The sequence below is a fragment of the Melanerpes formicivorus genome, unplaced genomic scaffold (genome assembly GCF_026170545.1).
Source record: "Melanerpes formicivorus ecotype bairdi unplaced genomic scaffold, bMelFor1.0.p_v2 SCAF_26, whole genome shotgun sequence".
Taxonomy (NCBI): domain Eukaryota; kingdom Metazoa; phylum Chordata; class Aves; order Piciformes; family Picidae; genus Melanerpes; species Melanerpes formicivorus.
Genome location: NW_027142378.1, coordinates 897,736 through 924,188, shown reverse-complemented (window position 1 = coordinate 924,188; position 26,453 = coordinate 897,736). Strand labels below are relative to the sequence as shown.

The window sequence follows — 26,453 nt, the reverse complement described above, 5'->3', positions numbered from 1 at the left end:
CTGAGGGAGCTGGGGGTGTTGAGTGTGGAGAAGAGGAGGCTGAGGGAGACCTCCTTGCTCTCTCCAGCTCCCTGAGAGGAGGCTGGAAGGTGCCCAGCAGGAAAGGCCCTGGGGGTGCTGGGTGCCAGCAGCTGGAGATGAGCCAGGGGGTGCCCAGGTGGGCAAGAAGGCCACCAGCAGCCTGGTGTGGGCAGCAGGAGCAGGGCAGGATTGTGCCCCTGTGCCCCAGCACTGCAGGTGCTGCCTGAGCAGTGCTGAGTCCTGGGGGACTTCCTCCTCTCTGCAGCTGCAGCCTGTGTGGTGCAGTCCTGGGTCCTGCACCTGGCAGTGCTGGGCCCATGCCTGGACTCAGTGATCCTGGAGGGCTTTGCCAACCCCCCTGGTGCTGTGAGGAGCAATGCAAAAGCCAGAGGCAGGTTGGTGCTCAGTGCTGTGTTGTGGCTGCTCAGGGTGGGCTCAGGTTGTAAATCTGTGCTAGTGCAGAAGACTTCTCCTGGTCCCTCAGCTGTGCTCAGCTGATGCATCCCTGGGACCTAGGCCAACCCCCATCTGCTCTTCCCTGCTTTCTGCAGCTTCTAATCACTGAGCACTCATCTCCTGCTGGGCTCTGCCTCTGGGGCTGTTCATTGGTCAGGTGCAGCATCTCTTTTTTCCCCCTGTTTGCACTCAATTAATCCTGGCCCCTAAACCCCCTTCCTCCTCACACCCATGGTTCTGTTTTCACCTGTTCCAGTGTCTCCCCACCCTCCCTGTTCAGAATATCCTCCTGCTGTCCAACCCAAACCTGCCCTGCTCGGGTTCCAGATCATTGCCCCTCGTCCTCTCACTACAAGCCCTTGTAACAAGAGCTCAGAGAGAGGTTGGCCATTGGAATGTGCTGCCCAGGGAGGTGGTGGAATCCCCATCCCTGGATGTGTTCAGGAGGGGATTGGATGTGGCACTTGGAGCCATGGGTTAGTCATGAGGTGTTGGGTGACAGGTTGGACTTGATGATCTCTGAGGTCTTTTCCAACCTTAGTGATTTTATCATCTTTATCTTCATGCTTGTAGCCCCTTCAGGAACTGGGAGGCTGCTCCAGGGTCTCCCTGCAGTCTTCTCCTCTCCAGGCTGAACAGCCCCAACTCTCCCAGCCTGTCCCCACAGGGCAGGCTCTCAGCCCTCTGATCATCACCCTGGCCCTGCACAATCAGGTCCCTCTCCCCTCCTGTGCTGAATGCCTCAGAGCTGCAGGTGAGGTCTCCCCAGGGCAGAGTGCTCTGCAGAGGTTCATTCCAGCCCCCCAGCCCCCCAGGCTTCTGCCCTCTGTGTCTGAGGACTGCAGACACCTCCAGTCTTTGCTTCCTTGTTTGTGTGGCTTGCTTTACTTCCAAGCTATTCTCCATGGACACTTAAATCAAGAGTGGTTACCTCAGATTTACTCATCTGCTGCAGTCAGGTGGAAGCAGCAGCTCATAAAACACTCCCCTGGGTACCCTGCAGTGTTTCACACGTCCTGGCTTTAATCCCTCCCAAGCATTTTCAGCCCTGGCACTGCTTTAGGTCTCTCTTAGTGCCTGAGTGGAAACAAAAAGCCCTGGCAGAGGCTGCCCAGGGAGGTGGTGGAGTCTCCATGCCTGGAGGGGTTCCAGAAAAGTCCCTGGAGGTGTTTAAGCCCAGGCTGGATGAGGCTGTGGCCAGCCTGATCTAGTGTGGGGTGTCCCTGCCCATGGCAGGGGGGTTGGAACTAGATGATCCTTGTGGTCCCCTCCAACTCTAACTGATCCTATGATACTATGAAAGCTGTGGCCATGGCACCTGGGGCCAGGGTTTGGTGGCCATGCTGGGGCTGGTTGGGCTGGGTGATCTCAGAGGGCTTTTCCAGCCCAACCAATCCCATGGTTCTGTCTCCTAAGGATACAGAAATGATCCTTTTCCCCTGATGGTTTTGGCTGAGTGCTGCCCTTCTGAAGGCCAAACTGCCCTTGGGGTTGTGCTTCTGTCTAGTGGCTTGGGTGTGGAGGCTACAGGTGCTGAGTCCTAGACAAAGGAAGTGGAATGAACCTGGGACAGCCCCGGGCTGAGCAGGGTAATGATTGGCCTGGAGCAGCCAAGCTGAGCAGTGGCAGTGCCAGCAGCTCCCTGGCAGTGCTGGGCAGGGCCATAATAAGCCCTCTGTAGCTCCTAGAGGGGTCACTTGGATGTTTCAGTGCACAGCAGAAGGTCCTGGCCTTCAGCTCTCATGCTCAGGCACCTGCATGTGGTCCTTCAGCAGACCCCTGGCAGCTGCAGAGGGCTCAGAGGCCCTGCCACTGCTTTCCCTGGTTTCTGTTCCCCAGCTGGAGATGGAGTCCTGCTTCCTGCATTGGCTCTGGGATGGCTGGTTGAACAATTGGTTTCCTTTCCAAGCCCTGCAGAGGACTTGATCCTATCTGAGAGAGGGCAGGAAGCCACCCTGCAGGGACTTGGCCATGAGCACTGCAGTGCTGGTGGTACTCAGCCATGGGAGGGTGGGAGAAAGGGGAAAGCAGAACAGGCAGCATTCAGCACATGCAATGCTCAGGGAGCAGCTGGGACCTTGGCTGTGGTTGTCTCAAGCCCAGCATTTCAGGCTGCAGCAGGGAAGGGTCAGGATGGACATCAGGAAACATTTCTGTGCTGCAAGAGTGGTCAGGGACTTGCTTGGTGTGAGGGTGCTGAGCCCTGGAGCAGGATGCCCAGAGAGGTTGTGGAGTCTCCTTCTCTGGAGACTTTGCAGCCCCACCTGGCTGTGTTCTGTGTGCCCTGTCCTGAGGGCAATGCTCTGGCAGAGGGCTGGACTGGGTGAGCTCCAGAGGCACCTTCCAATCCTAAACATTCTGTTGTGGCTGTCCCTGCCCTGGAGGTGTTCAAGGCTAGGCTGGATGTGAAGCTTGAAGAGGGCAGAGTGAGACTGGAGAGGAGGAAGAAATTCTTTGCAGTGAGGGTGGGCAGACACTGGCACAGGTTGGGCAGGGAAGCTGTGGCTGCCTCCTCCCTGGAGGTGCTCAAGGCCAGGCTGGATGAGACCTTGAGCAACCTGGGCTGGTGGGAGGAGTCCCTGCCCATGGCAGGGGTTGGCAATGGATGACCTCTGAGATCCATTCCAACCCAACCCATTCTGTGAGCCTGTACCTCTGATACCCTGAGCAGAGGGAGGAGAAGGCCCTGAGATAAGCAGCCAGAGGGCTTTGTGTGCTGGGAGCTTCCAGACAGCTGGCCTGCAGAGCTGGCAGAAGGAGCCAGGGAGCTGCACAGTCTCCCTATGTTCCATGAGCAGGTGGTTGGAGCTCTCCTCAGCAGCTTGGATCCCCACAAGTCCATGGGACCAGATGGGATCCATCCTAGGCTGCTGAGAGAGCTGGCAGATGAGCTGGCCAAGACACTCTCCATCATTTTCCAGCAGTCCTGGCTCACTGGAGATGTCCCAGAGGACTGGAATCTGGCCAACGTGGTGCCCATCCACAAGCAGGGCCAGTTGGATGAGCCAGGGAATTATAGGCCTGTCAGCCTGACGTCAGTGCCAGGCAAGATCATGGAACAGGTCATCCTGAGTGCATTAACACAGCACTTAGAGGATGGCCAAGGGATCAGGCCCAGCCAGCATGGATTTAGGAAGGGCAGGTCCTGCCTGACCAACCTGATCTCCTTCTATGATCAGGTGACTGCCTGGTGGATGTGGGGCAGGCTGGGGATGGAGTCTGCCTGGACTTCAGCAAGGCCTTTGACACTGTCCCCCACAACAACCTCCTGGCCAAGCTGTCAGCCCCTGGCTTGGGCAGCAGCACTCTGAGCTGGGTTAGGAACTGGCTGGAGGCTGAGCCCAGAGAGTGGTGAATGGTGCCGCAGCCAGCTGGCAGCCAGGCACCAGTGGTGTGCCCCAGGGAGCAGTGCTGGGCCCCAGCCTGGTCAGTATCTTTATTGATGATCTGGAGGAGGGCATTGAGTCCATCAGCAGTAAATGTGCAGATGACAGCAAGCTGGGGGCAGGAGTTGATCTGTTAGAGGGTTGGAGAGCTCTGCAGAGGGACCTTGCCAGGCTGGACAGATGGGCAGAGTCCAAGGGCAGGAGATTGAACACATCCAAGTGCCAGGTTCTGCACATCGACCACAACAACCCCAGGCAGTGCTACAGGCTGGGGTCAGAGTGGCTGAGAGCAGCCAGGCAGTGAGGGACCTGGGGGTACTGGTTGATGGTAGGCTGAACATGAGCCTGCAGTGTGCCCAGGCAGCCAGGAGGGCCAATGGCATCCTGGCCTGCATCAGGAAGTGTGGCCAGCAGGAGCAGGGAAGTCATTGTGCCCTGTGCTCAGCACTGCTTAGGCCACACCTTGAGTCCTGTGTCCAGTTCTGGGCCCCTCAGGTTAGGCAAGATGTTGAGTTGCTGGAAGGTGTCCAGAGAAGGGCAAGAAAGCTGGGGAGGGGTCTGGAGCACAGCCCTGTGAGGAGAGGCTGAGGGAGCTGGGGTTGCTTAGCCTGGAGAAGAGGAGGCTCAGGGGAGACCTTCTTGCTGTCTGCAACTCCCTGAAGGGAGGTTGTAGCCAGGTGGGGGTTGGTCTCTTCTGCCAGGCAAGCAGCACCAGAACAAGAGGACACAGTCTGAAGCTGTGCCAGGGGAGGTTTAGGCTGGAGGTTAGGAAGAAGTTCTTCCCAGCAAGAGAGATTGGCCATTGGAATGTGCTGCCCAGGGAGGTGGTAGAGTCCCCATCCCTGGAGGTGTTCAGGAGGAGACTTGATGGGGTGCTTGGTGCCATGGGATAGTTGTTTGGGTGGGTTGGATTGGTTGATGGGTTGGACACGATGATCTTGAAGGTCTCTTCCAACCTGCTCTATTCTAATTTCTAAATTCTCTCCACGTTCTCTTCCTAGATTTCAGTGCTGCTCACTACCAGGGGGACTCCTACCTGCAGTTCCAGGGCTGGCATCTGAGCATGGAAAACTTCATCCACTTGGAATTCATCACCTCCAGCCCTCATGGACTCCTGCTGTATGTTGCCCAGAGCCCAGGCAGAAGAGGACAGTTTTTACTTCAGCTGTTCATCCAAGGGGGCAGCCTGCAGGTAAGGCATCCAGGCCTGCCCATGAAGGCAGGAGAAGCTGGGATGTGGGGGAAATATAGATAGTGGTTTCCTGTCTCCTGGTGTAGCATTTAGTAGATAAAGCTATAGAGAGGCTTGATGAGGATGATCCCAGGGCTGGAGCAGCTCTGCTGGGAGGCCAGGCTGAGGGAGCTGGGGGTGTGCTGCCTGGACAAAAGACGGCTCCAGGGAGACCTCAGAGCTGCCTGCCAGGACCTGAAGGGATCCTGCAGGAAGGCTGCAGAGAGACTTCTCCTGAGGGGGTCTGGCACAGGCCAAGGGGGAATGGTTTGGAGCTGAGGCAGAGCAGGGTCAGGCTGGAGCTGAGGAAGAAGTTGTTCAGTGCCAGGGTGCTGAGACTCTGGCACAGGCTGCCCAGGGAGGCTGTGGCTGCCTCCTGCCTGGGGGTGCTGAAGGCCAGGCTGGATGAGGCCCTGAGCAGCTGAGCCTAGCTGAGAGGTGTCCCTGGGCATGGTGGGGAGGGTGGAGGGGATGAGCTCTGAGCTCCCTTCCAGCCTGAGCCACTCTAGAATAGGATTTGATGAACTCAATCAGGGGCAGGAAGGTACAGAGCACACCACTGGCTCTCCATCCATCTTAGCTGTGTTCAAGTGAAGCACCAGCACAAACAAATATTTTCCTGCCCTTCCCCAAGCTCCATAAAGCTCCAAAGTCCTCTGAGTGACAAAAAAACCTCTTCAGAGGTCCCCAAGTGGCATGTTAAGAGTAACTGCCTTCCCTTCATCCTTCCCAAGGCTGCTCAATTACACCCAGATTTAAAACCCAAGGCAGAAAGGGCTCCAAGCTCCCAATCAAGCCCCAATTACCAGCAGACAAACCATGAAATCAGGAGCTTGTTCACATTAGCAGAGGAAATTCAATGGTGTTGCAAACTGCTCAGCCCTTTCATGCCCCATTAGGTGTGTGGAACTGGAAGGAGGCTGTAAAACAGCCACTTAAAATCCAGCCCTGGCCAGAGTGGATTGCAGCTGGGCTGCAGCTGGGCAGGATCTGTGCAGGTCAGGTCCACAGGACCTGGCTGTGAGCTACACAACCTCTAAAGCCTTTTCCTGCAGGCTAGGAAGCAGCCAGGTGGGCCTGAACATCTCTGCTGCTCCAGACATCCTCATCCTCATGGTTCATGAGCAGCTCTGCTGGGGTGAGGCCAGGCTGAGGGAGCTGGGGGTGTGCAGCCTGGAGAAAAGAAGGCTCCAGGGGGACCTCAGAGCTGCCTGCCAGCACCTGAAGGGATCCTGCAGGAAGAGACTGAAGGGATCCTGCAGGATCCTTCAGAGAGACTTCTCCTGAGGGGGTCTGGGACAGGCCAAGGGGGAATGGTTTGGAGCTGAGGCACAGCAGGGTCAGGCTGGAGCTGAGGAAGAAGTTGTTCAGTGCCAGGGTGCTGAGACTCTGGCACAGGCTGCCCAGGGAGGCTGTGGCTGCCTCCTGCCTGGGGGTGCTGAAGGCCAGGCTGGATGAGGCCCTGAGCAGCTGAGCCTAGCTGAGAGGTGTCCCTGGGCATGGTGGGGAGGGTGGAGAGGATGAGCTCTGAGCTCCCTTCCAGCCTGAGCCATCCTGGGACTCATATTCTCACACTGACATCCCTCAGGCTTTAGGAAACCTTTCAGTGTTTCTAAACTGCAGCTCCTGAGCCTGTGTTCACTTCTCAGGAGCTCTGCAATCACAACTTGCTTTCCCCACCCTGCAGCTGCAGTTTGCCTGTGGGGAAGCAGCAGAGGTCAGAAGCATCGCTGCAGCTGCTGGGGTGGACGATGGCCGCTGGTACGAGGTGCAGGTCAGGTAAGGCTCCTGTCTGACTGCTGCCTCTGCCCCTGCTGCTTTACAGCCACACAGCAGCAGGGCTTGGAAGGGACCTCTGGAGATCACCCAGACCAACCCCCTGCCAGAGTAGGGCACCCAGGGCACAGCCAGCTGGGGCTGGAAAGCCTCCAGAGTAGGAGACTCCACAACCTCTCTGGGCAGCCTGCTCCAGGGCTCAGCACCCTCACAACAAAGAAGTTTCTCCTCATGTTGAGGTGGAACCTCCTGGGTTCCAGTTGGTGTCCACTGCCCCTTGCCCTGTCACTTCTTACTTGAGGGAAGAGACCAACTGGAACATCCAGAGAAGGGCAAGAAAGCTGGGGAGGGGTCTGGAGCACAGCCCTGTGAGGAGAGGCTGAGGGAGCTGGGGTTGCTTAGCCTGGAGAAGAGGAGGCTCAGGGGAGACCTTCTTGCTCTCTACAACTGCCTCAAGGGAGGTTGTAGCCAGGTCGGGGTTGGTCTCTTGTCCCAGGCAAGCAGCACCAGAACAAGAGGACACAGTCTCAAGCTGTGCCAGGGGAGGTTTAACCTGGAGATGAGGTGAAAGTTCTTCACTGAGAGAGTCGTTCAGAGTTGGGATGTGCTGCCCTGGGAGGTGGTGGAGTCCTCATCCCTGGAGGTGTTCCAGCAAGCTGTGGCCATGGCACCTGGGGCCAGGGTTTGGTGGTCATGGTGGGGCTGGGGGGATGGTTGGACTGGCTGATCTCAGAGGGCTTTGCCAACCCAAAGAGCTCCAAGATTCTATGAGCTGCGTTTAGTAGTGCAGGTGTAAGCTCTGTGAAGGGAAGAGGCTGCTGCACTTATTCATCCCTCAGAGCATCAGACACAGGCTGGGGTGGGTTCCCCCCTCCCCACTCTGTGTTGTTAGCTGTGTTTCCATCATGCCTTGTCTGGAGCTCTGTTCTTCTTACTCATTTGGCTGAATCATTCTCTAGGAACAGCAGAGAAAAGCAGCTCCAGGTCCAGGGCCTGGGAGTCTGCTGTCAGGGAGAATGAGGACAGAATTGATGTGGTGTTGTCTCCTCAGCTCATCTGCAGCCAAGGAAGCTGCTGCTGCTGCTGCCTGGTGTCTCAGCAGGGCACAGTCAGCAGCAGCAGGTGTGAGGAGCCTCAAATGCTGCAGCCTGCAGCAGAGTGAGAGCTTAATGACTGTGAGGACGTTCTCTGGCTGAGTAAACCCCCTGGGGGCAGCAGCAGGGAAGAATTCTTCACGGAAAGTCGAGCCCCTCCAGGGGTGGGGACTAAGAAACCTGTGGCCTTGGCAGATGGAGACATGCTGGCCTGGCTCAGCAGTAGTGCAAGCAGCAGGAGCAGGCCCCATCCCTGGGGACATTCAGTCTCAGCCTTGCTGTGTCATGGAACCAATAAGGTTGGAAAAGACCTCAGAGCTCATCAAGTCCAACCTGTCACCCAACACCTCATGGCTACTAACCCATGGCACCAAGTGCCACATCCAATCCCCCCTTGGACACCAGGGCAGCCTGCTCTGCTTTGGAGCTCCAGAGGTCCCTTTCAGCCACTCCCTTCCTGTGATCCACCCTCTCAGGTGCAGTTTATTCTCAGGTGCTTTGCTGGGGGTTGCTTTTAGTGCTGAAAAAGAGGGATCCTGAAGTCATTTGAGGTCAGTGGCTGACTTCTGTCCAATGATGAAGCTTTCAGTGCTCCCTGTTCTGCTCAGCCACCAGGAGGTGCCTGGGGGGCAGTTAGTGATTACACTGCTCAGATTTACCAGGTGCCTTCATCTCCATGGGAGCTCAGACCCCCAGAGCCATGCCAGCTTCCAGCTTCTTTCCTCTTTATGGTCTTGCAACGTCAGCCCAAGTCTTTGCTTGGTCTCCCTCCCTCCTTGCTGTAGTCCCAGCCTGGTGCCTTTGCCAGCTGCAGAGCAATCTCAGCCCTTGGTGGTGCTGAGCCGGTGCCTGCCTCTCCCCCCCTGCAGGCACAGCCTGGCCCCGTGTGAGGCAGAGATGTCAGTCCTGGGGCTGCCAGGAGAAAGAAGCAGCCCCCAGCGTGCTCAGGGCGCTCCCTCCAGGCTTGGCACAGGACCCGTGTTTGTTGGAGGACTGCCTGGCGGTGATGCAGTGCAGCAGGTCAGTGTCTTCTGTGCCCCTTCAGGCTGGAGCTGCTTCTGGTGTGGGGACTGGCACATGGGACAGGACTGGCAGCAGGGGCAGGGTGCCCAGGCAGGCTGTGGAGTCTCCATCTCTGCAGGCATTCAAACCCTCCTGGCTGTGTTCCTGGGTGCCCTGCCCTGGGTGCTGATCTCCAGAGGTCCCTCCCAGCCCCTGCCGTTTGTGCCTCTGGGATGATTTTCCAGCTGATGACAGCAGCAGGAAGCAAACCAGCTCTGAGCAGCAGCTTCTCTTTTGCAGAGGGCTGGCCCTGGCTCCAATTTCACTGGCTGCATACAGCTTGTCCAAGTCAACAGCCTGGGGCCTTTCAACCTCTCCAGCGCCGTGGGAAGGAGCAAGGTGGAGCGGTGCAGGTACAGCCCCCCTGCTGCCCTGCTGGAGGGGGAGGAAAGGTTTGTGCTGGTGCTGCTTTCTCCCTGGAGTGACCACTTCAGAGGATTTAACAATGGAGGGTGGGGGGGAGATGAAAACCCATAAACTCATGGAATGGTTTGGGCTGGAGAAGCCCTCTGAGAGCAGCCAGTCCCACCAGCCACCCACCCCCACCACGGCCCCAGGTGCCATGGCCACAGTCTCCTGGAGCAGCTCCAGGGATGCCTGCTTGGGATTTGCCTGAAGTGGTGAATTTGTTCTCCTGGTGGTTTTGTTTTGAGTAGCTCTGACACTTTTCCTCTCTCCTCCCAGGATTCCTGTCCCCAGCCCCGGGCCGGCAGCGCTGCCCTTGCGTTCTCCCGCCGTGCCCGGGCTGCCCGAGCCTGCTGGGCCCTCTGAGCAGCTTTCCCCACTGCCCCCTGTGTGCCAGGAGGGGCTGTGCCAGAATGGAGGCACCTGCCAGCCTCTGACTCTGCCCACTGGGGCCAGCTCCTTCCAGTGCCACTGCCCCCTGCACTTCACTGGCCGCTTCTGCCAGAAAGGTACTGGGGGCTGCTCGGAGCTCTGGGCTGCCAGCCCCTGCTGCCTGGCAGCTGCCACAGGGGCAGGGCTGGGCAGCAGCAGGGATCAGTGATCAGGTGACTGCCTGGTGGATGTGGGGCAGGCTGGGGATGTAGGCTGCCTGGACTTCAGCAAGGCCTTTGACACTGTCCCCCAAAGCAAACTCCTGGCCAAGCTGTCAGCCCCTGGCTTGGACAGCAGCACTCTGAGCTGGGTGAGGAACTGGCTGGAGGCTGAGCCCAGAGAGTGGTGGGGAATGGTGCCACAGCCAGCTGGCAGCCAGGCACCAGTGGTGTCCCCCAGGGATCAGTGCTGGGCCCCAGCCTGGTCAATATCTTTATTGATGATCTGGAGGAGGGGATTGAGTCCATCAGCAGTAAATGTGCAGCTGACAGCAAGCTGTGGGCAGGAGTTGATCTGTTAGAGGCTAGGAGAGCTCTGCAGAGAGACCTTGCCAGGCTGGACAGATGGGCAGAGTCCAAGGGCAGGAGATTGAACACATCCAAGTGCCAGGTGCTGCACATTGGCCACAACAACCCCAGGCAGTGCTACAGGCTGGGGTCAGAGTGGCTGAGAGCAGCCAGGCAGAGAGGGACCTGGGGGTGCTGGTTGAGAGCAGGCTGAACATGAGCCTGCAGTGTGCTCAGGTGGCCAAGGAGGGCCAATGGCATCCTGGCCTGCATCAGGAAGAGTGTGGCCAGCAGGAGCAGGGAGGTCATTGTGCCCTGTGCTCAGCACTGGTTAGGCCACACCTCGAGTCCTGTGTCCAGTTCTGGGCCCCTCAGGTTAGGAAGGAGGTTGACTTGCTGGAAGGTGTCCAGAGAAGGGCAAGAAAGCTGGGGAGGGGTTTGGAGCACAGCCCTGTGAGGAGAGGCTGAGGGAGCTGGGGTTGCTTAGCCTGGAGAAGAGGAGGCTCAGGGGAGACCTTCTTGCTGTCTCCAACTCCCTGAAGGGAGGTTGTAGCCAGGTGGGGATCGGTCTCTTCTCCCAGGCAAGCAGCACCAGAACAAGAGGACACAGTCTGAAGCTGTGCCAGGGGAGGTTTAGGCTGGAGGTGGGGAGGAAGTTCTTCCCAGAGTGAGTAATTGGCCATTGGAATGTGCTGCCCAGGGAGGTGGTGGAGTCACCATCCCTGGAGGTGTTCAAGAGGGGATTAGATGAGGCACTTGGAGCCATGGTTTAGTTGATTAGATGGTGTTGGGTGATAGGTTGGACTTGATGATCTTGAAGGTCTCTTCCAACCTGGTTTATTCTATTCTATCTCACCTGACCATTCCAGGGACTGCTGCAAACTCAGGGGCAGGTTCATTGTGTGGGGTTGGAGCAGCTCTGAGGGTTGGAGGCCAGGCTGAAGGAGCTGAGGGTGCTCAGCCTGGAGAGGAAAAGGCTCCAGGGGGACCTCAGAGCTGCCTGCCAGGACCTGAAGGGGACCTACAAGAAGAGTGAGACTGTTCCTAAAGGCCTGCAGGGTCAGGACCAGGGGCAATGGTTTGAAATGAGAGCAGAGCAGATTGAGATTGGATGTGAGGAACAAGTTCTGCACCAGGAGGCTGCTGCAACACTGCAACAGGCTGCCCAGGGAGGTGGTTGAGGCTCCATCCCTGGAGATATTCAAGGTGAGGCTGGAGAGGGCTCTGGCAACCTGCTCTAGTGGAGGATGTCCCTGCTGGCTGCAAGGGGGGTGGACTGGATGAGCTTTGGATGTCCCTTCCAACCTAAACCATTCTCTGATTCTATGAATTATGTCCAGGAAACTCTCTTTGCTCAGCTGCTGGCTCTGCAGTCCCTGCACACAGGTAGGGGAAGCATCAAGCTCCTCCCTGAGGGCAGATGGTTGCCTCTTACCCTAAAGTTCACCAGGAGAGCTGTGGAACATCCTTGCTAAGGACAAGGCTCTGCCTGCCTGGTAATTACAGCATTAACATTTTGCAGGCCTCCTCCCCCCCTGTTGTTTAGTATTCTGAGAAGGTCTGCTGCACTGTTCCATGAGAAGGAAGAGTGAAATGTCCTGGGCTTGGGTAGAGAGCTGCTGGCTCTGAGAGACTGCCTGAAGGGCTTTGTGTGTTGCTTTAGGTCAGGTCCTCTGCACCAAGGCTGCAGAGCCAGCAGGGACATGGAGAGCTCTGAGCACCATTGGTCTGTGACAGGCACCACAGACTGGCAGGGGTTGGAAGGGACCTCTGGAGACCAACTCCAACCCTCTGCCAGAGCAGGGCACCCAGAGCAGGGCACACAGAACACAGCCAGCTGGGGCTGCAAAGCCTCCACAGAAGGAGACTCCACAACCTCTCTGGGCAGCCTGCTCCAGGGCTCAGCACCCTCACACCCAGGAAGTTTCTCCTCATGCTGAGGTGGAACCTCCTGGCTTCCAGTTGGTGTCCACTGCCCCTTGTCCTGTCCCAGGACACCACTGAGCAGAGCCTGGCCCCTTCTTGCCCCCCACCCCTCAGATATTTACAGGCATTGCTCAGATCCCCTCTCAGCCTTCCCCTCTCCAGGCTCAGCAGCCCCAGGGCTCTCAGCCTTTGCTCCTCCCAGAGATGTTCGAGGCCCTCCATTGTCCTTGCAACTCTCTGTGGGATTCTCTGCAGCAAATCCCTGTCCCTGTTGAGCTGGGGAGCCCAGAACTGGGCCCAGTAGCAAAACTGAGCAGAGCAGCAGGGGGAGATACTGAATTGAATTGAGTTGAATTGAGTTGAATTGAATTGAATTGAATTGATCAGGTTGGAAAAGCCCTTTGAGATCATCAAGTCCAACCTATCACCCTACACCATCTAATCAACTAAACCATGGCACCAAGTGCCTCATCCAGGCTCTTCCTAAACACCTCCAGGGATGGGGACTCCACCACCTCCCTGGGCAGCACATCCCAATGGCCAATCTCTCTTGCTGGGAAGAACTTCTTCCTAACATCCAGCCTAAACCTTCCCTGGCACAGCTTGAGACTGTGTCCTCTTGTTCTCTCTTGGATGCTGCTTTGTTGTCTGGAAGCAGCTGCTCTCAGCACATCCATTGCTTCCCAGCCCTCTGCAGCTCCAGCTGAGCTGAGCTGGGTTTGATGCTGCTGGGCTGTGCTGGGTGATGCTTCAGGAAATATCCAGGTCAGGTTTTGCCTGGAGCCAGGCAGAATCCCTAAGGGCTTTCTGCACCATGTTTATTTCACTTTGATTTTTAATTCCCACCCTGAACATGAGATAAAAGATAAAATTTCCACTCCAGGCTGTGCGATTTGGTTCCTTGGGGACATTCTTTGAGCTGGAGATGGAGAGAGCAAGGCAGGTATTCATCACTCCCTTGATGTGGCTGCTAAACCCTCTGCCTGCTGGGAACAGCTCTGTTCATGGTGGATTGCAACAGCCTTGTTGCACTGAGCAGCAAGAGGCTTCTCCTCACATCCAACCTAACCCTCCCCTGCTGCAGCCTGAGGCCACTGCCTCTTGTCCTGTCACTTGTGGCTAGGCAGAAGAGATCAGCCCCAACCTGGCTCCAACCTCCTTTCAGGGAGCTGCAGAGAGCAATGAGGTCTCCCCTCTCCTCCATCTTCATGGAGGTGTTGATGGAGAGAGCAAGGCATGGAGGAGAAGCTGGGCAGGAGCCAGCCATGGGCACTGGCAGCACAGAAGGCCAAGGGCAGCCTGGGCTGCATCCAAAGCAGTGTGGCCAGAGATGGAGAGAGAGGATCCTGCCCCTCTGCTCTGCTCTGGGGAGACCTCACCTGCAGGGCTGTGCCCAGCTCTGGGCCCCCAGCACAAGAGAGACACAGACCTGATGGAGAGTGTCCAGAGAAGGCCACAAAGATGAGCAGAGGCTGGAGAAGTTTTGCTATGGGGACAGGCTGAGGGAGCTGGGGCTGTGCAGCCTGGAGAAGAGAAGGCTCCAGGGGGACCTTAGAGTTTCAATATCTGCAGGGGAGCTGCAGGCAGGCTGGGGAGGGACTGCTCAGAAGGGGCTGTGGGGATAGGACAAGGGGCAAGGGTTTGGAACTGGAGCAGGGCAGGGTTAGGTTGGACATCAGGAGGAAGTTCTGCACAGTGAGGGAGGGCAGACACTGGCACAGGCTGCCCAGGGAGGTGGTGGAGGCTCCATCCCTGCAGACATCCAAGCTCAGCCTGTGGGAGGTGTCCCTGCTGCCTGCAGGGGTTGGGCAAGATGCCCTTGGAGGGTGCCTCAGTTCCATGATTCTGTGGTTAATTGTGGTGCTGCAGCTCTGCTCTGTGCCTTGTTTCAGACACTGCACTTTTTTTCCCATCCTTCACTGGAAATTCCTACCTGGAGCTCCCTCCCCTGGCACCAGGATCTGGGAGCAGGGCTGCCCCCGGGCAGGAACCCAGCAGTGTGACCACTCTGCACCTGACAGTGAAGACGACAGCTCCACGTGGCACCATTCTCTACAGTGAGTACCCAGGGCCATCAGCTGGGGCTCCTCCAGGTCCCCCTTCAGCCTGGCCCTTCCCACTCAGCACCAGCATGAGGCCTTAAAAGGCAGGAGAAGCCTTGTGGGGATCCTGATGCTCCAGTCTGGAGCCTCTGCTCCTTGTGTGCCTCTGGAAAGTGCTCTGATTTATGGCTCCTTGAGCAGCACAGAAAGGCTGCAGAGTGCTGCTTCCTGCCAGCACACAGCATGGCAGGCACAGGAGTGCAGCTGGGAGAGCTGCAGCTCTGAGACACAGATCATGGCTCTGGCCAGGCTGATCTAGTGTGGGGTGTCCCTGCCCATGGCAGGGGGGTTGGAACTGGATGATCCTTGTGGTCCCTTCCAACCTTGACTGATACTATGATGGAAGCATCAGATGGGTTGGGCTGGAAGGGACCTCAGAGGCCATAGAATGGGTTGGGTTGGAAGGGACCTCAGAGCTCATCCAGCTCCAACCCCCTGCCATGGGCAGGGACACCTCCCACCAGCACAGGCTGCTCAAGGCCTCATCCAGCCTGGCCTTCAACACCTCCAGGGAGGAGGCAGCCACAGCCTCCCTGGGCAGCCTGTGCTAGTGTCTCCCCACCCTCACTGGAAAGAATTTCTTCCTCCTCTCCAGTCTCAGTCTCCCCTCTCCCAGCTCAAAGCCATTGTCCCTCATCCTGGCACTGTCATCCCTTGCCCAAAGTCCCTCTCCAGCTCCCCTGGAGCCCTTCAGGTACTGGAAGGCTGCTCTGAAGTCTCCCTGGAGCCTTCTCTTCTCCAGGCTGCACAGCCTGTCCCCACAGGGGAGGTTCTCCAGCCCTCTGATCATCTTGGTGCCCTCCTCTTGACCCTCTCCAGCAGCTCCAGGTCCCTCTTGTGCTGGGGGCCCCAGAGCTGGAGGCAGTGCTGCAGGTGGGGTCTGAGCAGAGCAGAGGGGCAGAATCCCCTCCCTGTGCTGCTGCTCTCCCTGCAGCTCAGCACACAGCTGGCTCTGGGCTGCCAGGGACCACTGCCACACCATGTGAGGTGCTGGAGCACTGGAGTGGGGATGTTCTGCACTTCCATGTGTGTGACTGTCTCCAATGTTTGTTGTCCCAGCTGGAGAAAGGAGTCTGGGAGAGCAGTTCCTGCACTTGTACCTGGTGGAGGGGAGGCCAACAGCTCGCCTGGGCTGTGGGAGCTCTCAGAACATCCTGACCGTGTCCCTCAGGCAGGCCATCAGCCAGGGCAGCCTCACCCCCATCACACTCAGGTGAGAACCTCCCACTCTGCTGCTCTGGAGCACACAAGGAAAGCCAGCAGGGGCAGGGGTAGAGTCTGGCATCTGGGGAAGAAAAACCCCATGGCCAGCAGAGGCTGAAAAGCAGCTCTGGGGAAAAGGACCTGGGGGTGCTGGTGGCCAGGAGGATGCCCAAGAGCCAGCAAGGTGCCCTTGTGAACAAGGGGGCCAAGAGCAGCCTGGGGTGGATTAGAAGGGCTGTGGGGAGTAGGTCCAGAGAGGTTCTCCTCCCCCTCTACTCTACCCTGCTGAGGCTTTGAGAACCCTTTCAGTCAAGAAGGTTCTCCTGCCAGAGATGTTTTCTCTCTGAGAAGGTAGAAGGACTCAAGGTAGGAGGACACAAGGTGTGAGTGTGTCAAGATGGAAGCCTGCAACTCATTGCCCCCAAAGGGCTCTGAGCTTGTCGTGTAGTCTCAAAGCCCTCTTGTGTGGGATGTTGCTCAGCTAATTGTCCACACCCCCATTAGCCCTGGGGGTAACTCTGTCTCTGCTTCACCAGATGAAGAGATCAAAGTGCTGTAGAGGTTTCTAAGTCAGATCAGGCCTTAGCAATAACTGCAGCTCCATGGCACTGGGAAGACTGATTCTCATTAGAGCACTCAGAATGGATTTCTTTCCCTCTTCTCTACCCCAAAATGAACACCTGGGTGCTTGTGGAGTTGACACTAAAAAGTGAGCTTGGTTCCACTTATTCCTTACTTTGCTTACTGCAGTTTGTGTTTGCTGTCTTTGAACAAGGGGCAAAAGATTGATGGGCAGGAAGGCTCTGCAGGGGGAGCTGGGCAGGAAGGCTCTGCAGAGGGAGCTGGGCAGCAAGGCTCTGCAGGGGGAGCTGGGCAGCAAGGCTCTGCAGAGGGAGCTGGGCAGGAAGGCTCTGCAGAGGGAGCTGGGCAGGAAGGCTCTGCAGAGGGAGCTGGGCAGGAAGGCTCTGCAGGGGGAGCTGGGCAGCAAGGCTCTGCAGGGGAAGCTGGGCAGGAAGGCTCTGCAAAGGGAGCTGGGCAGGAAGGCTCTGCAGAGCTCTGGACCTGGCCAGGCTGCATCCATGGCTGAGGCCAATGGGATGAGGTTCACTAAGGACAAGGGCTGGGTCCTGCACCTGGGGCACAACAGCTCCAGGAAGGCTCCAGGCTGGGGGCAGAGTGGCTGAAAAGTGCCCAGCAGGAAAGGCTCTGGAGGTGCTGAGTGCCAGCAGCTGGAGATGAGCCAGCAGTGCCCAGGTGGCCAAGGAGGCCACCAGCAGCCTGGCCTGGAGCAGCAGTGGTGTGGGCAGCAGGAGCAGGGCAGGGATTGTACCCCTGGTCTGGGCACTGGGGAGGCCACAGCTTGAGTGCTGGGTTCAGGTTTGGGCTCTCACTCCCAGAAGGACATTGAGGGCTGGAGCAGGGCCAGAGAAGGGCAACAGAGCTGGGGAAGGGTCTGGAGAAGAGGGCTGGGGAGGAGCAGCTGAGGGAGCTGGGGGTGTTGAGTGTGGAGAAGAGGAGGCTGAGGGAGACCTCCTTGCTCTCTGCAGCTCCCTGAGAGGAGGCTGCAGGGAGCTGGGGGTTGCTCCCTAGTCTGAGGTTACAGAAGGAGGGGAAATGTCCTGGATTGTGGCAGGGGAGGCATAGGTTGGAGATTACAAGAACCTTCTTGTCTGAAAGGGTTCTCCAAGCCTGGCCCAGACTGCCCAGGGAGGTGACTGCATCCACATCCCTGAAGGTGTGTCAGAGGCAGAGCAGTGGTGCTGAGGTCCATGGCTGAGCCCCAGCCTGGGCAGAGCCACAGAATGGCTGTGCTGGAGGATCTCATAGAATCAATAAGGTTGGAAAAGACCTTAGAGATCATCAAGTCCAACCTGTCACCCAACACCTCATGACTACTAAACCATGGCACCAAGTGCCACATCCAATCCCCTCCTGAACATCTCCGGGGATGCTGACTCCACCACCTCCCTGGGCAGCACATTCCAATGGCCAATTACTCTTTCTGTAAGGAGCTTTCTCCTCACCTCTAGCCTATGCCTCCCCTGGCACAGTTTCAGACTGTGTCCTCTTGTTCTGGCGCTGCTTGCCTGGGAGAAGAGACCAACCCCCACCTGGCTACACCCTCCTTTCAGGTGATTGTAGAGAGCAAGAAGGTCTCCCCTGAGCCTCCTCTTCTCCAGGCTAAGCAACCCCAGCTCCCTCAGCCTCTCCTCACAGGGCTGTGCTCCAGACTCCTCCCCAGCTTTCTTGCCCTTCTCTGGACACCTTCAAGAGTCTCAATGTCCTTCTTAAACTGAGGGGCCCAGAACTGGACACAGGACTCAAGGTGTGGCCTAACCAGTGCTGAATACAGGGCACAAGGACTTCCCTGCTCCTGCTGGTCACACTCAGAGCAGTTCCTTCCAGCAGCTCCAGGTCCTTCTTGTGCTGGGGGCACCAGGATTTGCACGGTCTGGAGGAGGAAGTTGTCCTTCAGAGTTCAATAGGGAAGAAGGAAAGGATCACTGCACAGGAATGATTTGATCTGCCCTTGTTCAGGCCAAGCAGTCCCAGGGCTAATAGCCTGGAAGCTGCAGGGTGTAAAATGTTGGTTTGTGCTGAGTTCAAGCCCCTGTGTAAGGTGAGGTGAGCTGGAGGAGCTCAGCCTGCACTCAAACTGAACCATTCCCTGCTGCTTCATTTCCTACTTAATGTAGCCAGAAATGGGTTGGGGCCCTTGGTCCTTCTGTATGCAGCATGCAGCCTTTGGTGTGTTCACCACAGGCAGATGTGACCTCTGCTTGGGGCTCTGCCTTCTGCCAGCAGGGCTGGAGCAGTTTGCACCAAAAATAGCAAAGGGAAAAGGAAAGGACAAAGGTGAAGAAAAAAAAATCAAAGGAGAAAGAAAAATGAGAAAGAGGAGAAAGAGATGGAGGGAAAGGAGAGGAGAAGAAAGAAAGGGAAATGGAAAGGGAATGAGAAAAGGATGGGGGAAAGGAAAGAAGGGAAGGGTAAGGGAATGGGAAAAGGAAGGAAAAGGTTCAGGTGGGAAGGGAGCTCAGAGCTCATCCCCTCCACCCTCCCCACCATGCCCAGGGACACCTCTCAGCTAGGCTCAGCTGCTCAAGGCTTCATCCAGCCTGGCCTTCAGCACCCCCAGGCAGGAGGCAGCCACAGCCTCCCTGGGCAGCCTGTGCCAGAGTCTCAGCACCCTGGCACTGAACAACTTCTTCCTCAGCTCCAGCCTGACCCTGCTCTGCCTCAGCTCCAAACCATTCCCCCTTGTCCCGTCTCCAGACACCCTCTGCAGCCTTCCTGCAGGATCCCTTCAGGTGCTGGCAGGCAGCTCTGAGGTCCCCCTGGAGTCTTCTCCTCTGCAGGCTGCACACCCCCAGCTCCCTCAGCCTGACCTCACAGTAGAGCTGCTCCAGCCCTGGGATCATCTTTTTGTCCTCTCTGTAGCTCTGTGTTCTTCTCCTGCTGGGGACACCAGAACTGGAGGCAGGAGTGGAGGTGAGGTCTGAGCAGAGCAGGGTCAGGGGGCACAGGAACAGCCAAGCAGCTCTGGCACCAACGTGCACAGCCTCGGGGCAGCCTCAGCTGCTCTCGGGAGGTGGCTGCAGCACAGCAGCAGCAGCAGAGGACAATCTCCCAGCGGCTGCAGTCCCCAGCCCTGTCCCCATCCAGCAGGTCAGGACACTTCCCTGGGGCTCCCCTGCTGCCAGCTGGGAGCTGAAGCAATCAGGAGATCAATTGCGTTTGGGGAGAGAGAGAATCGAACTTGGTCAATGGTTAGAAGAGGCTTCGGGGTGAGCTGTGTGTGCAGGCTGCTGTGCTCCTTCAGTGCCACCTGGTGACTGCCCGGCAGGGAGACACAACGGAGGGGGCAGGGGGGATGGGGGGGAAGCTTTGAAACGACAGCATTGGGTTAATTAGCCATTGGATTTTTATCTCAGTTTCATTTCCCTTGTTTTATCTTTTAGTCCTTAAGAGATTTTTTTATTGCTCGATTTTTCTCTGTTAGATTTTTTTTGTTCCTTAAATTTATTGTGACTTAATTTTTGTTGTTCCTTAATTTTTGTTATTCCTTGGGGTTTTTTTGTTCCTTAATTGTTTCCTTTTTTTGCTCCTTAATGTTTTTGTTCCTTAATTTTTTTGCTGCTTGAATTATTTTTGTTAATTTTTTCTTACTTCAATATTTTGTTCCTTAATATTTTTGTTGCTTATTTTTTTTGTTGCTTAATTTCTTTTGTTCCTTAATTTTTTGTTCCTTAATTTTTTTGTTCCTTAATTTTTTTGTTCCTTAATTTTTTTGTTCCTTAATTTTGTTCTTCCTTAATTTTTTTGTTCCTTAATTTTTTGTTGCTTATTTTTTTGTTGTTGCTTCATTTTTTTTGTTGCTTTTTTACTTAACTTTTTGTTATTTTTTGTTGCTGAATTTTTTTGCTGCTTCAACTTTTTTGCTGCTTCAATTTTTTTGCTGCTTCAATTTTTTGGCTGCTTCAATTTTTTTGCTGCTTCAATTCTTTGGCTGCTTCAATTTTTTTGCTGCCTCAATTTTTTTGCTGCTTCAATTTTTTTGCTGCTTCAATTTTTTTGCTGCTTCAATTTTTTTGCTGCTTCAATTTTTTTGTTACTTTAATTTTTTTTCCTGCTTGAATATTTTTGCTGCTTAAACTTTTTTGCTGCTTAAACTTTTTGGCTGCTTCAATTTTTGGTTATTTTTTTTTGTTGTTTAACGGTTTTATTACCTTTTTTTTTGTTAATTTTTCTTAGTTCATTTTTTTGTTACTTTAATTTTTTTGTGACTTAATTTTTTGTTGCCTAACTTTTTGCGTTGCTTAACTTTTTGTGTTGCTTTTTTGTTGTTGCTTAATTTTGTTGTTGCTTAATTTTTTTGTTGTTGCTTAATTTTTTTTGTTGCTTAATTTTTTGGTTGCTTTTTTTACTTAATTTTTTTTGTTATTTTTTTGTTGCAGAATTTTTTGGCTGCTTCAATTTTTTGGCTGCTTCAATTTTTTGGCTGCTTCAATTTTTGGCTGCTTCAACTTCTTTGCTGCTTCAATTTTTTGGCTGCTTAATTTTTTTTTTCCTGCTTGAATAATTTTGCTGCTTAAACTTTTTTGCTGCTTAAACCTTTTTGCTGCTTAATTTTTTTGGCTGCTTAATTTTTTTGGCTGCTTCAATTTTTTTGGCTGCTTCAATTTTTGGTTAATTTTTTTTGTTACTTGACGGTTTTGTTACATTTTTTTTTTTTGTTAATTTTTCTTAGTTCATTTTTTTGTTACTTTAATTTTTTTGTGACTTAATTTTTTGTTGCTTAACTTTTTGTGTTGCTTAATTCTTTTGTTGCTTAATTTTTTTTTTGGTGGCTTAATTTTTTGTGTTCCTTAAATTTTTTTTGGTGGCTTAATTTTTTTTGTCATTTTTTGGCTGCTTGAATTTTTTGGCTGCTTGAATTTTTTGGCTGCTTCAATTTTTTTGGCTGCTTCAATTTTTGGTTATATTTTTTTGTTACTTGACGGTTTTGTTACCTTTTATTGTTAATTTTTTCTTAGTTCACTTTTTTGTTACTTTAATTTTTTATGACTTAATTTTGTGTTGCTTAACTTTTTTTGTGTTGCTTAACTTTTTTTGTGTTGCTTAACTTTTTTTGTGTTGCTTAACTTTTTTTGTGTTGCTTAACTTTTTGTGTTGCTTTTTTGTTGTTGCTTAATTTTTTTTGTTGCTTAATTTTTTGTTACTTTTATTTTTTTGTGTTGCTTAAATTTTTTGTTGCTTTTTTTACTTAACTTTTTGAGGGTTTTTTTGGCTGCTTGAATGTTTTGGCTGCTTGAATGTTTTGGCTGCTTGAATGTTTTGGCTGCTTCAATTTATTTTGGCTGCTTCAATTTATTTTGGCTGCTTCAATTTCTTTTGGCTGCTTCAATTTTTGGTTAATTTTTTTTGTTCCTTAATGTTTTTGTTACCTTTTGTTAGTTTTTTCTTAGTTCAATTTTTTGTTACTTCAATGTTTTTGTTAATTTTGGTGTGGCTTCATTTTTGTTGGTGGCTTCATTTTTTGTGTTGCTTAAATTTCTTTGTTGCTTTTTTTACTTAACTTTTTGTTATTTTTGGCTGCTTCAATTTTGTTGGCTGCTTCAATATTTTGTTGGCTGCTTCCATTTTTTTTGGCTGCTTCCATTTTTTGTTAATTTTTTTTGTTACTTAATGGTTTTGTTACTTTTTTTTGATAATTTTTTCTTAGTTAAATTTTTTGTTACTTCAATTTATTGTTAATTCTTTTGTGACTTCATTTGTTGTTGCTTAATTTATTTTGTTGCTTAATTTATTTTGTTGCTTAATTTCTTTGGTGGCTTAATATTTTTTGGTGGCTTAAATTTTTTTGATGGCTTAATTTTTTTGATGGCTTAATTTTTTTTGTTGTTGTGTGTTTTACTTAATATTTTACTTTTTTACTTAATTTTTTGTTATTTTTTGGTTGCTTCAATTTTTTTGGTTGCTTCAAATTTTTGGTTGCTTCAATTTTTTTCTTGCTTCAATTTTTTTGGTTGCTTCAAATTTTTGGTTGCTTCAATTTTTTTGGTTGCTTCAATTTTTTTCTTGCTTCAATTTTTTGGTGGCTTCCATTTTTTTGGTTGACTTTATTTTATTTTTTTACTTTATTTATTGTGACTTTATTTTATTTTTTGTGACTATTTTATTTTTTCCTTACTTTATCTTATTTTTTCCTTACTTCATTTATTTTTTCCTTACTTTAATTTATTTTTCCTTACTTTATTTTTCCTTATTTTATTTCATTTTTCCTTACTTTATTTTCCCTTCCTTTATTTCATTTTCCCTTCCTTTATTTCATTTTCCCTTCCTTTATTTCATTTTCCCTTCCTTTATTTCCTTTTCCTTCCTCTTTATTTCATTTTTCCTTCCTCTTTATTTCATTTTTCCTTCCTCTTTATTTCATTTGCCCTTCCTCTTTATTTCATTTGCCCTTCCTTTATTTCATTTGCCCTTCCTTCATTTTTCCTTCCTTTATTTCATTTTTCCTTCCTTTATTTCATTTTTCCTTCCTTTATTTCATTTTTCCTTCCTTTATTTCATTTTTCCTTCCTTTATTTCATTTTTCCTTCCTTTATTTCATTTTTCTTCCTCTTTATTTCATCTTGCCTTCCTTTATTTCATCTTGCCTTCCTTTATTTCATCTTTCCTCACTTTAATTTATTTTTCCTACATTATTTTGGTTAAATTTCTTTTTTGCTCCTTACTTAATGTTTTTTGTTACTTCCTGCCAATGGAAGATTCATGCCAAAGTTTATTTCCCTTGATGGCTAATTTTATTTGTGTGTTTTGTTTCCATTTTCAAGTGGAAGACCTCATTTCAATCAGTATAATTATTCTATATGCCAAAGTATATAGCACCTGTAACTCTAGCTTTTAATCTATATTTAGGGGTTTTACTATATATAAACATAGAGCATTTCTCTCTCTCTAGATAGACTTTTTCTAGATCTAAATATGGATTTATATGCATCTATAATAACACAGAAACCCTTGCAGAGAGAAGAGGTGAAGGAAGCAGTGGGGGCAGCTCTGAAGCCCTCAACGGAGCTCCACAGCATGGGGCAGAAAGTTGCCCTTGGTTCGTTACTCAGAAATGGGCAAATGGGTGACTGCTTAGAAAGGGGAAATAACTGAGCAAGCTCCAACCTCCTGCAGCTCTGGGGAGCAGCTCTGGGGAGCAGCCCTGGGGATGCTGGTGGCCAGCAGGATGCCCAGGAGCCAGCAAGCTGCTCTTGGGGCCAAGAAGGCCAAGGGCAGCCTGGGGGGCACCAAGAAGAGTGTGGCCAGCAGCTCAGGGGAGCTTCTCCTGCCCCTCTGCTCTGCCCTGCTGAGGCCACAGCTGGAGGCTGCTCTCCAGTTCTGGGCTCCCCAGTCCAAGGACAGGCACTTGCTGCAGAGGGCTCAGCAAAGGGCTTCAAAGCTGCTGAGCGGCCTGCAGCAGCTCTGGGAGGAGCAAAGGCTGAGAGCCCTGGGGCTGAGAGCCTGGAGAGGAGCAGCCTGAGGGGGATCTGATCAGTGCTGATCAATACTGCAAGGGTGGGGGTCAGGGGGATGGCACCAGGCTTGGTTCAGTGGTGCCCAGGGACAGGACAAGGGGCAAGGGGCACAGAGTGGAACATCAGAAGTTCATCTGAGCATGAAGAGGAACTTCTGTAACTGGAGGGTGCTGAGCCCTGGAACAGGCTGCCCAGAGAGGTGGTGGAGTCTCCTTCTCTGGAGGCTTTCCAGCCCCACCTGGAAGTGTTCTGTGTGCTCTGCCCTGGGTGCCCCTGCCCTGGCAGGGGGTTGGACTGGGTGACCTGCAAAGGTCCCTTCCAACCCCTACACCATCCTGTGAGTGTGTGAAGCACCCTGGAAATGGAGAGGAAGCACAAAATCCCTGCAGAACAGGCACAGAGTGAACACACACACACACACAAAATGAAGCCAAGGGGATCTGATCAGTGCTGATCAATAATCCAGGGGGGTGGGGGGTGTCTACCCAACACCTCCATGTCCTGAAGTGCCATCAGTCAGCCTGTCCAGGTCCCTGTGCAGAGCCTTCCTCCCTTGGGGCACTCCCAGCAGCACTGAGGTGGTTTGTCCAAGTATCCATGCAGCTGGAATGTTGGTGTCCAGGGATGTTGGTGTCCCCATGTGCGGAGGCAGCAGCCCTTGGTTCCCACTGGGTGAGGTCTGAAGGCTCTGTGGTCAGCCACCTCGAAGGGTCATGAGATCTTCTGCTCCCTTCCAGCTTCACCTTGCCTGGGAGCAGCCCTGAAGGCTCCTGCATGATCGAGTTGGCTGCAGCTGGGAGCCCTCCTGTGCAGCACAAGCTGTCCCTGCCCTACCCAGCACCTCAGGTGAGTCCCCAGAGCACCACAGCACAGCTCCTGCCTTGCAGCATTTCACTGTGCTCTGCCCACTGAGCAGAGGAGGCTCTGCTGACCTTCATCTGCCTGGCACCTGCCAGCTCCACCTGAAACTGTGAGCAGCCTAACTCCAGTCTGGGTAAATGAAGCAGCAGAGCAGGATCTGTGCATTGGGGAATGCCAGAGAGGCTCCTGGGGGCAGTTCCTGTGCCCCCTGACCCTGCTTTGCTTACTAGGGGGAATGGAATGAAGCTGGAGGTGGGGAGATTCAGGCTGGAGGTGAGGAGGAAGTTCTTCCCCATGAGAGTGGTGAAGCCCTGGAATGGGTTGTCCAGGGAGGTGGTTGGGGCCCCATCCCTGGAGGTGTTTAAGCCCAGGCTGGATGAGGCTCTGGCCAGGCTGCTCTAGTGTGGGGTGTCCCTGCCCATGGCAGGGGGGTTGGAACTAGCTGATCCTTGTGGTCCCTTCCAACCCTGACTGATACTATGATACTATGACCTCACCTCCAGTCCTGCCTCCAGCTCTGCTGTCCCCAGCAGGAGAAGGACACAGAGCTGCTGGAGAGAGTCCAGAGGAGGCCACAAAGATGCTCCCAGGGCTGGGGCAGCTCTGCTGTGAGTGCTCAGACTCCAGGGGGACCTCAGAGCTGCTTGCCAGGACCTGAAGGGATCCTGCAGGAAGGCTGCAGAGAGACTTTACCCCATCTGAGTGTCCCTGCTCTGGGCTCTCCAGTAGCTGCCTGTCATCACCAGCCCCCCCTCCTCACAGCACCCCCAGGGGGCAGGGCTTTGTCGATGCTTCTCCCCTGGTCTCCACAGGTCATCTTTGGAGCCATCTTCCTCGGCAGCCTCCCTGCTCCCCAGGGGGTTCCTGGCTGTGCAGGAGAGATCCATGGCTTCCAGGGCTGCATCAGGGATTTCCAAGTGAACCAGAAGGAGCTGTTCCTGATAGAGGAGGCTGTGGGGGGCAGGAACGTGGAGAACTGCGAGGTGCCGGTCTGTGCCCACCAGCCCTGCCGCAACGGCGGCACCTGCACCAGGTGAGGGCACCTGCTAGTACCTGCAGCAGGTGAGGGCACCTCCTGACACCTGCACCAGGTGAGGGCATGTCCCGACACCTGCACCAGGTGAGGGCACCTCCCGACACCTGCACCAGGTGAGGGCACCTCCTGACACCTGCACCAGGTGAGGGCATGTCCCGACACCTGCACCAGGTGAGGGCACCTCCTGACACCTGCACCAGGTGAGGGCACCTCCTGACACCTGCACCAGGTGAGGGCATGTCCCGACACCTGCACCAGGTGAGGGCACCTCCCGACACCTGCACCAGGTGAGGGCACCTCCTGACACCTGCACCAGGTGAGGGCACCTCCCGACACCTGCAGCAGGTGAGGGCACCTCCTGACACCTGCACCAGGTGAGGGCACCTCCCGACACCTGCACCAGGTGAGGGCACCTCCCGGCACCTGCACCAGGTGAGGGCACCTCCCGGCACCTGCACCAGGTGAGGGCACCTCCCGGCCCCTGCCTCACCTCTGCCTGCTGCCTTCGTCCCTGAGGAGTCATTCCTGTGCCATGAAGCAATCTCCAAGCTGTGGTCCTGCTAAGGCTGCACAGAGAGTGGGACTTCTGCACTCACATTTGGAACCTGCCTGAGAAGCTCCTGGGGGTGTTGAGGTTGGAAACTGGGGAGGGCGAGGGAGAAGGAGAGGGCGAGGGAGAGAAGAGGGAGAGGAGAGGTTCAGAGAGGTTCGGAGAGGTTCGGAGAGGTTCGGAGAGGAGAGGAGAGGAGAGGAGAGGAGAGGAGAGGAGAGGAGAGGAGAGGAGAGGAGAGGAGAGGAGAGGAGAGCGGAGGGGAGGGGAGGGGAGGAGAGGGGAGGGGAGGGGAGGGGAGAGGGAGTGAAGAGGGAGAGGAGAGGGAGGGGAGAGGAGAGGGAGTGAAGAGGGAGAGGAGAGGGAGGGGAGA

General features: G+C 53.7%; 1 protein-coding gene across 1 annotated transcript in view; it reads left to right on the top strand.

Annotated features, from left to right (window-relative positions):
* The window catches only part of EYS (eyes shut homolog), a 162,670-nt gene that overhangs the window by 124,534 nt on the left and 11,683 nt on the right, over positions 1-26,453 (top strand). Inside the window, 9 exon segments of the mRNA XM_068153724.1 lie at positions 4,865-5,055; positions 6,782-6,873; positions 8,834-8,984; positions 9,267-9,379; positions 9,711-9,940; positions 14,188-14,352; positions 15,457-15,610; positions 24,371-24,479; positions 25,307-25,527. Coding sequence (XP_068009825.1) covers positions 4,865-5,055; positions 6,782-6,873; positions 8,834-8,984; positions 9,267-9,379; positions 9,711-9,940; positions 14,188-14,352; positions 15,457-15,610; positions 24,371-24,479; positions 25,307-25,527 — 1,426 coding nt within the window.